General features: G+C 39.3%; 1 protein-coding gene across 3 annotated transcripts in view; it reads right to left on the bottom strand.

Moving 5' to 3' along the window:
* The window catches only part of LOC113945259 (pituitary tumor-transforming gene 1 protein-interacting protein-like), a 29,150-nt gene extending 22,992 nt beyond the window's left edge, over positions 1 to 6,158 (bottom strand). For all 3 annotated transcript variants that reach the window (XR_003527016.1, XM_027639251.1, XM_027639252.1), the window contains exons 1-2: positions 6,021 to 6,158; positions 1,521 to 1,573 (exon numbers count right to left, since the gene is read on the bottom strand). Coding sequence is in view for 2 of the 3 variants with exons in the window: in XM_027639251.1 (XP_027495052.1) it covers positions 1,521 to 1,573; positions 6,021 to 6,126 (159 nt within the window). In the remaining variant the exon portion in view is untranslated. The remainder of the gene's footprint in view (positions 1 to 1,520; positions 1,574 to 6,020) is intronic.
* Positions 6,159 to 15,649: the final 9,491 nt, after the last annotated feature.

The raw sequence follows: 15,649 nt of genomic DNA, 5'->3' as shown, positions 1-15,649 counted from the left end.
AAACCTGATTTTTTTTCTACTGAAGCAATAAAAGTAATTTCAGCAATCTGTTGCTTTTGTATTGCTCAAAGAAGTGCTGATGGCTTTGTTCTGTAGCCTTTTTTTTTTTTTAATGTATGTGCAAATTGTCTGAATCAAGTCTAAACTCCTTTCTTCAAGGTTAACACTGGTGCTGTTGAAGCAGTTGCCCTGAATCATCCATCATTCTGTCACCAAAACAAACCTGGACGCTGTCTTTGGTTTGACAGATTCCAAAAACAATGTATCTAACTCTATAAGTGTCTTCAGCACACAAACACAGCTAAAGGATTTATTTCTCTCACACGGTGAACACGTAGCTCTCAGGTTAATAGAAGCTCTGCTCATGTATCTGCAGCAGCACTTATTTGAAGTTTGGGTCACGCTACTGCCAGTGCTGAACATTTAACTGGTAATTTTCCTTTTCCTACTTGAGACTTCTGAACATGAAGAGTTCTTTACACAATGCCATTCTTCTGACCACAAATATTCAGGTCTGACAACACACAATAACCACATCAATACACGTCAATTAATATTTTTCCCTTAAAAAGCCAAAATATGCATAAGACAAGGAGGTAAATCCAAATAATTCTCAGTCTTTCCTAGAGAAAAAGTTTTGCAGTGACATATGTAACTTAAAGATGCCTGAAATATTTCTTCTCGGTGACATCTCAAGTTTGAATTTGAAATAATCTCTCACTTTACTCTGCAGGGACTGACGCCTTTTGCATGCTTATTACAATCCTTATTGTGAAGCCAAAAGAGTTTTCAGCAAAGGAGAGAGAAACAAATTCTAATGTTTAAATGTCTGCCCTATTGCAATCTCACAGGAAATCTAAACATTTTGCTACCAGAACAGTGACCCAGCCTTACAGTCTGAGGTAGTCAATGGAGAGGCCAACACACCTGGACATCTACAAAGTGCTGATCCAATCTGCCTCAGTTAAATGGATTCTTGGGGTATCTTCAGAGAAAGGCACTTCCAGTTTATTTACATTAATTTCCCAGTTCTTCTTTTCGGTATACAAGAAACCCAAGGCATTTTGGCCACATAAAATTGAGTTTATCTTGTTCTTTTATAAGATGGACATTTAGCTAAGTGCTGCTCACAAAATAAGTCTGAACCAGTACCAACATCAACTTGCTCAGTTGAGCTATGAAAGCCCTGAGCACACATTGACACTGGAAGCCTGGTTCAGTCTGTCCTCTTCAGACAAAGCAGAGAAACCCCCTGAGTGACCAAATCATGGAGCACCCCCGGCAAAGTGAAAGTACACTGGTAGCACAGGGGAAGCAGCACATCAGTTGACTTCATCATTCAAATAAGAATAGATAATAGAACTGACTGATCTTGACTTCCTCTTGTTAGGGGGAGTTTGAGTAGATTTGCCTTTAAAAACAAAACAAGAAACCCACCAAACAGCCAACCAAACCCCACCAATCTGATTTCATATGAAGTGCAAATTTTCATCAATCAAAAAAGATGTTAAAAATCTTACCGAAACATTTTTTAGACATTCATCACAGGACTTCTGGGAAAATGCTGAACATGCTAGAAAAGCAAACAAACAAACAAACACACAGAGATTATATATTTATTTTTATTCCACAAGGTCAAGCATTTATCATAACATTTGTCATTTTCTTTTTTCTGGTTCTAGATACAAGCAACAATTTTGAAAGAGGTAATGAAATCTCATTAATTCCATTCCAGGACAACTGCAGCAAACACAGATACAAAACATTTAAATTTGACTTCTGATACAAGGAAACAACTCAAGGTTACCTTTAATTTCAATTTTTTTTTTCTCTAAGGACAATACAGGAGATTTAACCCAAAAGCCTCCCTGTATCTCTGCTGAAGATCTAGGACTTCCACAATTCAATTTAGGGAACATTCTGAATTTTGCAGCTTTGGAACCTTTGCAAAAGCTGACCGTTGTCTAGGGTTGATCCTCTTCCATAGATATTAACCTTTTTTCTGGGGGAAAAGTTTTTAAAAGATAAAGCTCTCCAAATAACATGATTTTAAACAACAAAAAAACCCCCACCTCCAAACATAGGACACAAGTTAATTTGCAAGTGTTCGACAAGAACTTTAACAGAAGTTTGAAAAGACAAGTGAAGTGGAAGCACTTAAGGCACATTCTCTTAGGATGTAAAAAAAAAAAAATGAAATTTATTGGTGTTCACATTTACTTCATGAAGAAGTACTGCACGTTTATCATCTTAAGACCAGTCTTTTTTTATCCATAACTCAGATATAACTTGTTGCCCACGGGACCACATACATGCCAAAGTCTTGACCTAGATGAACTGCTCAAAAGATGAGTGGGAGTCTCTTCTGCTCTGACCCTGGATTTGTCTTCCAGTAACTGTAGTTCCTATGATAATTTTTATACTATTTAATGAAACAAACTTTTTATTATTTCTATAAATATCACAAATACAAGGGGAAGATATCTCCAAATCAGGAATTCAATTATAGCTTTAATGAAAAACTGCATTAGTCACAAGCAGTTATCAATTTGAGCTAAGTTATTTACTTGTGAGATAACTCTATATTTCAATATTTTCTTTTCATAATTCAATATTATATCTTTCTGGTACTAATTCCTAACATTAAATATATTTTATATACTAGTATATTCAGCTTTAATTAATATTTTTGTAGAGAAAAACACTCTACTACTTTATCTGGTACCAGTTAAATTGTTACCAGTACCAATTAACAGCTTCAGTGTAAGGCCAATATACCAATTCATGGAAAAACAACACGAAAAGCAGCTTTAGAAACAGTGCTCAGTTTAAACTCAAAAATTTTCAAATGGGATTATTCCACATGGAGTACCACCATATTTATATAAAAATACTTAATTACATTTTCAATTTAAGTGTTAAAACACCCAAACAAACTAGCTTTCTAAACATGAATTAGCGAAGCACTGTCAGAAACATCCAAGTACACCAAGCAAGATTTAGGTTAGATTTAGATTTCTAAAATGAGAGTTAGGTTACATTTTCAGTATCTGAATAATCTACAGCAAAGTGAAGAAATATAACATTCCTTAGATTTTTATAAAACTTCTCATGCTGTTTCTTTTTTAACTGCCTTCCTATTGTCATATTATAGAAGATAAGCTCTACAGACATATAATCAAAAGATGGAGACATAAACTATTAAAAAAAATTAGATTAAACGTAAATTCTAGAAGTCTAAAGAACAGCATAAGTCTTAGCAAAAATACTTCCAAATATATCACAATACATATTTCAAAAATAAAAACAACTTTATATACCACTGTTATGAAATTTAACACTACTATAAGTGACTGAAAACAAAAATTTTTCATTCTGCTTTATATATTTCTCCCAATCACATCACTTACAAAGATACATAAATTTCCCACCAGTTACAGTGTTCTCCACAAGAGAAGATGGAATAAAATGTCTCTCAAACTGAAAAAGAAAAACACAGCCATCCCCTCCAATCTACCTTGCTAAAGCATTATGTGCACCAGCACATTAAACAAAAATAACTTTGAATTATTGTTTTACATTCAAACACATACGAAGTTGACATTCTCCCTCTAGCATTTCAAGGATATACTGTACTATTGGTATTGGGGAAAAAGATAAATGTAAACCATACTATCACTATCAACAATAATTCACAATGTATTTTAAACAGTATTTTTCAAACATAGTAATTCCTTCTATACTGCAATATAACATCAGCTTTAATGACCTAACATACAATAAAATGAGAAATCATTTTTACACACTAAGACTGGTTTACTAAGTAGTGGAAGCATTATTTTGACAAATGTAATTTTTACCAAAATAGTTTAGTGTAACACCTTGTACAGAGTGAACTGTAGCTGTATGAAGATTATATTCACACATGATAAGTAAAAGCTATTACTGTCCATGCACTTTTATTTTTTAATTACAACTAAAATGCTGCCCAGCCATACAGGAATTGTACTAAGTTAACTATACACTAACTATCTCTATGATCTTACTTTTTTTAAGAGACATACTCATGGATGAGGATAAAAACACAGAACACAGAACAAAGTCTGTTCCTCCACCAAATAGAGGCAAAATAGAACAGCACTGACAATAAAACTCTATTTTGCTTAAGAACAGCTTTTCCCCCTTCCCAATATGTATTGATGCATGAAGGTAGTATAAGTAGCATTGGGATTTTTTGGTTTGTTTTTTTCTCTCCAGGAAGATGGGAGTCTATACAGCACATACAAGGACTGATGACTGCTGTACACCCTTAAGATCAGTGAGGAATTGGGGGTGATACCTCTTACTATCCCACTAAAACTAAACAACACAACTGCTCAGACAGTCAAAAACCTTTCAACATCTACATTAAGCTTATTCACAGCTGGTTTATTTTAATGTCATCTCTGTCTCCTTTCTTAGGACACCACTATTCTTCAACGTAAAACAGTTGTTCCCTCCTTCTGGTACACAAGTACTTTCTCCCTCAAGCTTCCTTCTGCTCCAGCAATTAAAGCCATACTCTTCTTGGTACTTTCTGAAATGGGGAACAATACAGCCTTTGTAGTCCTGCTTTATGCCAGTCCAGCCCTGTTGAACATAGGTGCTGAACTGGTGGAATATTTAGCAGGATGGCACACAAGGTCCCACAGTTTTGCAAAACTACCACAGAACTGTCTTCTCTGTCTTCAGGAGGGCATCCCTTCAGTAACTGATATGCATCTGACAGTCAACAAGCCTATCTCCCTACTTTCTTCCAACTGTTTCAATTTAAGATTAGAATAATACATAATAGTCATATGGCATAACAATCTACCTCTTTTTTTTCACTTCAAACATATTTCTAATAGTTATTCCATAAAGGTCACCCACATCTTTCTGTGTAATATCATGCTCCTTCTCCATAACAACCAATCTGTCAAGACCAAATTCCTATACTCCTGTAAGAACAATAATACATTAAAGCTTCTTCCTAGAGAATCCATAAGGAATCCCACTATGAATTCAACAAAGGTTTTGACTTCAAACTCAATCTTTGATTTTGCTTACATTTCTCAGAACTACTCGAAAGAAGCTGATTAACTTGCAGTTGTTGATAGGTTTACCTTTTCTTACTTCCTCTCTAACAGCTGAGGAACACTGACAGCTCCCTTTCTGTGCTGCTTCAAGTTAGTTGTCTCACAAAGTTGGAGACACCCTTTTTGAGTATAAACCTTCTCTAAAAGAAATTAAACATCTCAAACTGGAGTCTAGACACATACATCAAGGTCCACTTGAGATACCCTAATTTAATGCCAACTAACCCAACGTGCACCTTTGTGGTCACATCTGTGAGCAGCAACCAAATCTGAGGCTGAGCTTCACCAACTGCCTGCCAAAAGCAGCTATGAAGCAGCTCTGATATAAACGATTTCAAGAGAACAGGGTGGGAAGAGCATCTCCATCGGCTTCTCCTTGCAAGCCACGTTCCTCCTCACCATCCAGGACTGAGCATACCTGGGCGGCTGTGTGCTCCCGAATGACCCTGCTTGAGCAGGGAGGTTGGACCAGATGACCCACTGCGGTCCCTTCCAACCTGACCCATCCAGTGACTCTGTGACTGCCGTCCCCGAGCAGCAAAGCTCCCGACACCCCCGCAGGCCGGCAAACCCCAGAGCCATCGGCCTGTCCTTCAGCCGGGAGCGGGCTGTTCCCCCCGCCCAACGGAATCAGCTCCGGGTCGGGACAGGAGTCCCACGGCGAGCCCCGGGCTCCCCCAGCTCCCCCAGCTCTCCTGAGGGCTCTGGGCAGCGCTGGGCCTCGGCAGGCCCAGGGCCGTCCCCCCCGTGCCCCGATCAGGGCCGAGCGCGGACCGCGGGCACAGCTGTCCGGGAAGGCCCCACGGCCGCACCCTCGGGGCGCAAGGGAAGGGCAAGGAAGGGAACGAAAGGGAAGGCAAAGGAAGAGAACTCCGCGCTCCCGTGCTGCCCGCCTCGCCTTACCCAGCGGCGGCGGAGCCCCGGTGGGGCTCTGCGCCAGCCCCATCGCGGCTCGGCCCCAGAGCAGCGCTAGGCCCTGCAACCACAGCGGCCACCGCCGCGCCTCCATCGCCGGGATGAGTCGGGACCGGGCTCCCTCCGCGCCCGGCCCCGCGCAGGCGCTGGAGCCCCGCGGGGCGGAGCGGGGCGGGCCCGGCGCGGGGCGAGCAGGCGTTCATCTGCAGTTACTGTAGGCCAGTTCTGCGATACACTGGGCCTTTTCCCCTCTCTTGAGGCGTGTTGTGCTTTGGATGTGACACTCTTCTTTTCCTCCCTTTGCAGTGTGAACTCTCCGGTGCCTGTGAGGGCGAGGAGGTGGTGGCGATCCTGAGCCCTGGCTCCTGCTTGCTGGTGTCGTTCCTCATTGAGGATGGGCCAGCAGGCTGCCAGAGCCAGCAAAGACAACCCCAAGCCAGGGCTACCAGAGAGAGAATAAAGAGATGGGGACAAACTGAAAATTTGCCGTGACCTTTCCATTTAAAAAGACTAATGAGTTGTTGGTTGTGCATAGTGACACACCTCTTAGGGCCTTACGGAAGCATTTAACACTCTTTGAAATGCCCAGCGGTGTACAGAACACCCAGATCAGGCTGCAAGTTATAGCACAGGAACAAAAGAAACAGACCCCAAACCCTCTGAGATGGCAGGGTAAGGACACATAAGACATTTTGGGCATCTCAGCAGCCCTAGACAACTGTGGTTAGGCACTGAATCAAATCCTTAATGGCCCACAAAGTGGGATACCTCTCCATGCTGGGACAGCCAACCTTGCTTTAATTAAACGATCCCATAGCTGAACTTTGAACACTGTGACCACATTCAGGAACAGGAAGTTTGATATTGGGCAATCAATAACCAAAGTACTGGTGTAGGATTTGTTAGTGCTCAAAGATTCTGCTTCAAGTAGGAAGCAAACGCTCCCTCCAAATATGGCATTGTTCAGTCAGTGGTGACTCCAGTTGCTTGTGACCACCGTTCTCAAACACTCCCCCTCTTCTATTTGGACCATTTTTATTAGTCTTGTGTACTGAGACCGTTGTTGCTCTTGAAAGTATCGGAGTTGGTTTGTTGGTATACAGAAAGCAGATCTGAGCTGTTTCAGATGCTTTTGCAAATACACTTGAGCTATTACAAGGAGTAAGAGGAATGTTCTTCACAGCGGTTGACCTTGCCATCCTATCTATCTTTAGACACCTGATTCACCTTACTGCAGAGATTAATCTCCCTAAAATCCCACAAGTAAGAGATGAGTAGCTCCAGGAAAAGGTTCAGAGGGAATTATGACAACTGCTATTAACTTTGGTGGCTTAGGCCAGTGTGTAAAATTGAAGGGACCGAACCCAAGTAAGGTGCCCTTACCTTAAATTAAGTTTCAACCCGTGCATTAAAAAGTTATATACATTTAATTTTGTCTATGTCATCTTTTGATTTTTTGCGGCAGGTTTAGAGTCCCTGCTTCTTGGTCTTCAGGGGTGTTAGAAAAATGAAACCAAAAGCGTGAGTATATAGGCCATATAGACACAAAGATGTTTTTTACTTGAGGTTTATGTAGGACAATACTTCCTTGTGACTTCAGCCTGCTTCAGCTGGCAGGATCGTTGAACAGTTTGGGTTGAAAGTGACCTTTAAAGGTCATCTAGTCCCACTCCCCTGCAATGAGCAGGGACATCTTTTGCCAGGTTTTACCACGTGTTCAAATCTATAAATCTTTATGCTTTGAAAACCTTCTTTTTTTCTTGTTTCTTGAAGTGACTTGGAATGTGCTCTTGGAATAGCAGAGACACACAGGTGACAAAGACTACCAAAAATAAGGAAGTGTTTACAAGTAATAATTCCATAGATCATAGCTACGGAGGCATATGACGGAGATGTATAAAGTCATGAGTGGCACAGAAAAAGTGAGCACAGAAGGACTTCTTTCTAATACAAGACCTGAAGGGCATTGAACACAATTATCAAGTAGAAGACTGAAAAAAAAAAAAAGTACTTAGAAGAAAATAAAGAGCTTAAAGTTGTGAAACTCTGTATTTGGATATTAAGGACACTACAAGTTCAGGTTAGGCCAAAAGTCTGGAATTTTTTTCCATGAATATGTCTGTTAACAGTTATTAAATGCCAGGATATTACCTCTGGTTCAGAAAGTCCCTGAACCACACTGCCAGAAGCTGTGTGCAATTGCTGAGAAAGATGCATTATATGACTGCTTTATTCTGACATTCTTCCTTAGGCATCTGTTATTCACTGCCATTCTAGGCGAGATACGGAGCTAAAAGTGCCCTTGAAATGACTTTATGTATCTGTTCTTATTAATTTTCTTTTTCTTCAGAGCTTATGTTATATTCTACATGATTTTACTGAATTATGTTTGAGGCAAAGGGGAAGTCCTCTAGCTAATTTTTTTATATCTTAGAATTGGATGGTTTTATGTATTCAGTGAAGAACAGCTTCTCATAAAACAGCTCAAATTCCAAGCCAGATTTTGTAATTTTTCCTTGAGTTGCTTCTGGCATGGTTATGTTAGAGGAAGTATCTTTTAGCTGGAGCCAAGTGTTATGGGAGAGAGGGAGAAAAATAGAATTTGCTGAGAGCTCTTCGGAAGTATGGTTATATCCATCTTCTCAGATTTAGCTTTTTTATTCCTTTGGGGGAAGAAAACATTAATATAATTTATGAACAGCTGTGGTAATTCTCTCACAATAACTATTTCTATAGTAATGAAACACGTTTTTTCTTGGTTAGGTAGCCACTCCCTCAGCAGACATAAATTCCCAGGAAATGCAGTGTAGATGACAAGAAAAAGTGATCTATCAAGAAACTGGGTTTGGAACAAGCTGTGTATAGTAAGATTGCAAACAAAAATAAAATCTCAGAACTTAAACCAGTTTTTGCTTTTTTCTGTCATAATTCTATGTACATTTCAAATTACAAGGATTTTTGTGTGCTCTGTAGATTTTGCCTGGTTTTTTGAACGTTTTTTTTTCTACTCATGCATTTTCAACATCACCTCTGGCCCCTTTTCCTCCTCTCTGCTCCAGCTCCTCCGTAGTGATAGAACAGCTGAATGAGCCATTCCCTGGGTAGCTGAACAAAGAACAGATTGGGCTGACAGAATCTTGTCTTCTTTTTTTAGCTCATTTATTTTTCGTCGTTACCGGCACTAACAATCTCAAAGGTGATTATATGGGTTACAAAGTCTCTGTGTGTTCAGTTGATTCCCTTAATGACAGTATTACTTCATCACTGTGACTGAGTTTACCCAGCTTGCCTGATTGCAATATGCTTAAATAATTCAGCTGATAAGTCACAAAAGTGATTAAAATGTCACCTTTTTTTTTTTTTTTCCTGTGTTGGGCTTATGAACGTAGGTCCTGGTAAAAGGTATTTTACTACAGCAATACATTGTTCAAAGAGTTTGTTTTAGTTTGTGGCTGGCTGGAGTGTGAATGTGTCTTCAGGTTGCAATTTGATGTGTAATTAGATCGGTGTTTCCAAAAAAATCAATCTGTACTTCTCTGTCCCTGAATAGTTGTTCTTGTATCTGAAAACCACTGTGGTATATGAAGATAAATGTACCTGCATGCCTACAGTGAACTTATGCAAGTGGAAGTTAGTTTTTCAGTGAGGTCAGTGATACCCTATGTGGTTCACTGTGCATGGTACCAAATTTTTGTGCTGGCATAGCAGAGGAGAAACTGTACCCCAGAGGGTTTTGTTTCTTTGATTTCTCAGTTGCAGGACCAGTTTAAATGTACATTGGCTTCATGTTAAGGCTTCATGGCTTCCCTGAAGTCATGCAAGAGGGTACATGTGCAGTCTAGTACTTTGTTAAAGTACTAACTGATTAAATACTTATAGAGTATAAGAATGTGCACCTTCATATAGTCTTTTTAACTGTGTATTCAGACTTTAATAAAATGGCTTCTACAACTATCTTTCTAAAATTAAAAATATTAATTATACCATTTTATGGAGGAAAATGTGCAGCCATGAGTTCAGGCTATTTCTCAAGGTCAGATAAAGAAAATTAGATCTTCCTGGTCAATATCCACCTTCTGTCTTATAATAACCACTCTTCCAGAATTCCTAGAGATCTGAATGATTAGAAGTTTTAAGTATCATAAACAAATCAGTATCAGTCCTGCAAACACACAGCAGATATTTGCAGGGATCAGAGGAATGCAGTTTATTCAAGGGGTTTGTGGTTTTGCTATAAATGCCATGGCCCATTTTCATCTTTCAGGCAAATCCTGAGATTAAACAGGAGATTAAATTGGCTGCTAAATGGTCTTAATAAATTCAGACGTGATCAGCAGAATACTACTGGGACAGTTAAAGTAAATCAGTCCTCTTAATTGATGGGGTCTTCTGCTGTCATGGAAATAAGATTTGCACCCACGGTGAGTTTTCACTTGCAAAGAAGTAACCTAGGGGAATATACAGGATCAGATTAGTGTCTCTGCTAAGGGTGGTGGTAGCAGCTGATTTTCTTTGGGTTTCATTGCACTGTACTCAGGTGACCACTCGCTTAATATTTAGGGAATAAACATACTTTTCAAAAGTGTATCTGCATAATTACTGAATTATCTTGTGGTTATGCTGAGTGATAAAAATATTAGCCTCATCAAAAAAGGCACACAGTCAAAATTTTTGCCTTCTAATTTTCCCTGCTCCCATTACATGGGCAGTTTTTATGAAAAGGAATAGCTGTATGTGCACTCTTCTGTAGAATGGTTAATAGTGCTGAATTGTAGTCAAATTGAATTATAGTCTATTGTTAGATTTATTGTAGTACTACTGTGACCAAAATGACAAGCCAGGTGCTTCAAATCTGACAGTGCATAGAGAGCTGTTAACATTTAGTCCTCTCTAATATTTCAAACAAGACAGAATGATGAATTTCCTAATATATCTTGTACTGAACTGATCACTCTTAGCAGGGCTAACTAATTTATTTTGAAAAGCATTGGACTTAGGCAAAGACTAATTTTTAAATGCAGCATTTCTTTGATGGCAGGGTTGATTTGTTTTTTGGCTGAGCAGTGTTGTACAAAAAATGGACGGAGCGTTCAAGAAAAATAATGTCTGGGGCCTTGGCACAGGGATATTGCTCAGATCTCCTAAACAGGATGGTTGGTTGCAGTCTGGGTAGCGACAGGAGTTGCTGGATCAGAGGAGACTCCCCCAGCTGCTTCTTTGCTCAATTTTCACATGCCAGCTGGCTCCTGTGTGACTACTTCAGCATGTGCATAATCCATTGTTGTAGATTATTTTAAACTAAAGCATCGTTTTGCATTAACTATGTGCAAAAAGATTGTCCTGTGTGACCATTTTTACATCTAAAGGAACAGTTTCTATAATTTACAAGCATCCTGTCTGCTTGCAATCCAGTCAGTGCTGCAGCATGAACCACCAGGAGGCTCTGAAAGAGCCAGAGTCTTTACCCAGGATGTTATGTGACAATTTTAGGTGTAGAAATTTGTCTTGGGACAGCAGGAGCTGCTTGGGAGGAACCCTTAGGACTGTTTGAAATCCCCATCTGCAGATCTCTCACAGTAGTTAGTCAGATCCTTTATTGTGGAGGTGGTGAGGAGCAGAGTCTGTCACCTTATGTTTACTCAGTTGATTGTCTCTTCTGTGCAGGGACTAACTGTGGAGTTCCTGGATTATCCAGGGAGTTAATGAGTTTGGGGCACTGAGTGTGCACACAGGGACACCCCTAAGAACCAGTTACACCACAATTATAACTAAAGGATGACTTGACTTTCTTCTGTCTCACACAAAACTTAAATACCACAGCTCTTGCCACAGCACCTCCGTAATTGAAAACCATGCAGAACAGCATTAATCCACCTGTGAAATAAGATAAGCAACTCATGATTTCATGTGGGTCTGTCTTGAGGTTTAACCAGGCCTGGGAACATAGCCACAATGCCACACAGATCACGCTGTTTTGCTTTGTGCTGTTTAAAATTGCTGTTGATCTCTAGAGAAATCTGTTTCCAAGATTCTGTTCTTTTTCCTCAGAATGAATTAATGTAATGAGACTTAATTGCATGTTTTGTATTTATCATTGGTTTTGCCTCATTAAGTCTTGCCTCACTCATAGCTGGGGCAAGAGAGACACTGTAGAGCTACGGTCAGTTGGGGTAGGGTAAATGGGAGAGTCACAAAATGGATCAGCTCAAGAAAAGAAGGATTCTGTTGCATTCCAGAAATTAGTAACTCCACTTGAATTAAGCTATTGGCTTATAAACTGACAGAAAATATCCCTTGGCTCTTATTTCCCAGGCTTTAACAACAGAAAGACTTCTGTTGTCAAAAACTGGTAAAACTCAGCTAACAATTTAATGCCAAAGAATGGGATAATTATTTACCCACACAGCTGCTCTTATTTAGTCCATTTTCTAAACTGTAAGGGGACCAGATTTTTTCTTGGCATTTCACAATCTATATCATATGAGTTAACAGACTATTTCAGTTGGACATTGGATCTTTTTCTTAATACTGTGTATTTCCTGGCTTGTCAGCACTTCAACTTTTCTCCCCCTGCTGCAGACTTGGATTTGGTTCAAAATGCCATATAGCTATGCAAAGACTGTAGTACTGAGCTCTCATGTATCTCTGTTCTGAGTATTTTCTATATAAAGTGCTAATATAATGAATCAACTTAAGTAATTGAAGAATCCTAATACCAAAACATCCTCCTGAAGCTTTGATCTAAGGCTAATTCAAGGCTAAGTAAGAAATTGTATTTGTGTCTAGTTATTGTCCAGCAATTTTGTGCAATACCAGTTCTACACCATCATAGAAAAGGAACCTTTTATTCTTCTTTCTTATGCAGTATAAAATTCCCATATTTAAAAATAGGAATGTATCATCATTCCAGTACACATCCCAGAATTACTTCACCTGGAATCTTGACTGTGCCAAGATTCCAATACTTATGTCTTGCTCCTTTGAAGAAGTTCAGATACAGAGAAGATAGTGTTGATTACCCTGCTTAGTTTCACAATACGGACTCACTTGTATTACCCAAAGCAGAGAACTTTCAGAAGGTAGCAGCATTACAAATGTTCCAGTGAACACAGCATCCTGTCCAAATCTCCTTGCTTGTGCGACGGAACTGGGATGTTGGGAATCTGTGAGTTTACAAATGCCTGCCTTTACACCACAGACATTTTCAAAACAACTCTGATCAAATTCTTGGTTTGATTTACAGATAATTTCTTTCTAGACAGTGGGTGACAGATTTGTTTATGGGTGGATCATATACTGAATAGGGATTTTCAATTTAAACCTGATGTCCAAATTTCTGATTTTTTTCCTCCATGTCCGTGCCGTTGGAAAACGAAGTCCTGCCTTCTGCTACATCTTCCCTTCTTATGTTCAGTTACAATTGTGCACTTTGGATAAGTGATGAGACACAACAGGCATAGTAGTTGGCCACAGACATTATTTTCAGGAAATATAATAGTAATTTCAAAGAACAGAGGAACCTTTAAGAGCTCAAGAAAACAAATTAATAGCTTTCTACCATTAGGAACTTGTGTTTATTCCTCTTAGGAGACAGAAGTGACAGCAGGGCCAGAAATAAAGCCAAGAAAATGTGTTGAATTACTACAGTAGAGGATTATCAATAACAAAATGAAATGCAAAACATTTTAAAAAAAGCTGTGAGAAAAAAATAATTTCCAGAACCAACCCAGGAAGCATGATCAATTTTAGTTTGCTAATTTACAATAACATTCAAGCAAACCCAGTCATAGGCTGTGTTACCTATGACAGACCATACAGGAACTTCTACAGCCCCTCATGCCATCTCTGGTGCCCTGCAAAAATAATGAGGTGTCATTTGAGATATTGTTTTGTAAAATATGCTTCCTTGAGGGCTGCTGTGGACATCGAACCCAGAGAACTGACTTGGCCATGCTAGGAAAGCAGGCAAAGGACTCTGGAATTGTTTTGAAATTTGAGGCCATCCATGAAACAGAGAGGTATGATGTACAGAAAGGTTCTTAGAAGAAAAGGACAATTTTCTAAGGACAGAAACTGTCAAATGCAACATTTCTTCAAAAGAAAAGGTAATTTACTTGTCTGACTTGAGAATCAAATGAAAGCTGCAGCATTTTAGTATTTTAGCATGCATACACAAGCAGCTCAGGGGCATATTTCATCAAATTATGTTGTTTTCATTTTATCTATCTAATAAGACCTTTTTGAGTTCTTTACGTGTGTTTTAAACCAAGAAGTCCTTGTGATGTGTTTGAATCTTACCACGAGTAGTGAAATCTACTCCGAGCAAATTCTGTTCTTCCCAGTGTTCAAGATCTTCTATAGCAGCTCTAAGCAGATTAGCACTGAGAGCCAGAGAGAATTACAGCTCTCAGAGGACTTCTCAAGTGAGGCATCAGCCATCAAGATTAGTGGTTCTCAAGGTTCTCATAACTCCTTGGCTAATTAAGGGGCAGTCACATGGTGTTTGACAGCATACATGCAAACCAACTGGAACTGTTGTACCTTAATGAGCGACAAACTCCATAACTCAGCAGCAGCTGACACAAGAACTGCTGAAAGCCCCACCAGCACCTTGGTATTTGCTAAGCTGCAGTGCCAGAAACCTCACGTGTTGCAGCTGCCGGTGTGCCACCAAGCTTGCAGAGCCAGCTCTTTCCCAGCTGTTAGGCTGACTCTCCCAATTATTTGCAAGGGAGATGTCCTCACCCCTGCAGCTGAGGAGGTCAACAGCATTTAGTCTGAGTTGCAGATAGCAAGTTAGACCTGAAAGTGTCTGCACCACAAGCCTAACAAAGACCAGAAAGGTGAATGTTTTTTTGATGACTGGGCTTGTTATTCTCAAGGCCTTCCCTGGGAGATGTATAATTTAATCAAGGAGAATAGTCAGCAACAGAAGGCAGCTAAATTTGTGCAGTCTGATTGATCTGAAGCTGTACTGTAAAAATATGGCCTCCACTCATCCCATTTTGTAAGAATGCAATTACTTTTCAGCTGCTTCCCAAGATGATACTTTTGCCAGGAAACTCAACCTGTCTATAGAATATATTAGCACAACAGTAGAAAGAACCTGAGCATTTTATTTTTGCTGACTTGATTAGAGTCAACACAGTGAAATAATAGTAACCCCTGGTGCTGAGTCTCTACAGATAACACTAAACCATTCCCATACAACCTATAAGCTAATGCAAATATCTTAATATCTGGCACTATTAATTGATTAAAAATTACCTCTTTTCTTACTAATATCATGAGCGGTTGAGATTTCTTCATACATACCTACTCTAAAGAAGTGTAATCTTCAAATTCAGAAAGTCAACTCTTTTTTGTGCTTCACTGCCTCTTTTCCTTGCCATACCATCTTTTTCTAAGTGAATTAGGATGAAATGAAAGGGAACAAACTTGAAATGTTTTGAAACATGATTTTTTTGCCTTGCTAATAGATGGTCAACATTTTTCTCCAAATGCAGCTTCTACAATTAATAAACACAAACCACTTTAAAAAATTTTCAAATTAACAGACTCTTTCTTATGCAAATTGCTCATTAAGTGAAAAAACAAAGGTATCAAAGTAAGGCATC

This window comes from Corapipo altera, unplaced genomic scaffold (assembly GCF_003945725.1).
Source record: "Corapipo altera isolate COAL_440 unplaced genomic scaffold, ASM394572v1 44, whole genome shotgun sequence".
Taxonomy (NCBI): Eukaryota; Metazoa; Chordata; class Aves; order Passeriformes; family Pipridae; genus Corapipo; species Corapipo altera.
The sequence above is the reverse complement of the archived record's forward strand: the minus strand, read 5'-3'. Positions and strand labels throughout refer to the sequence as shown.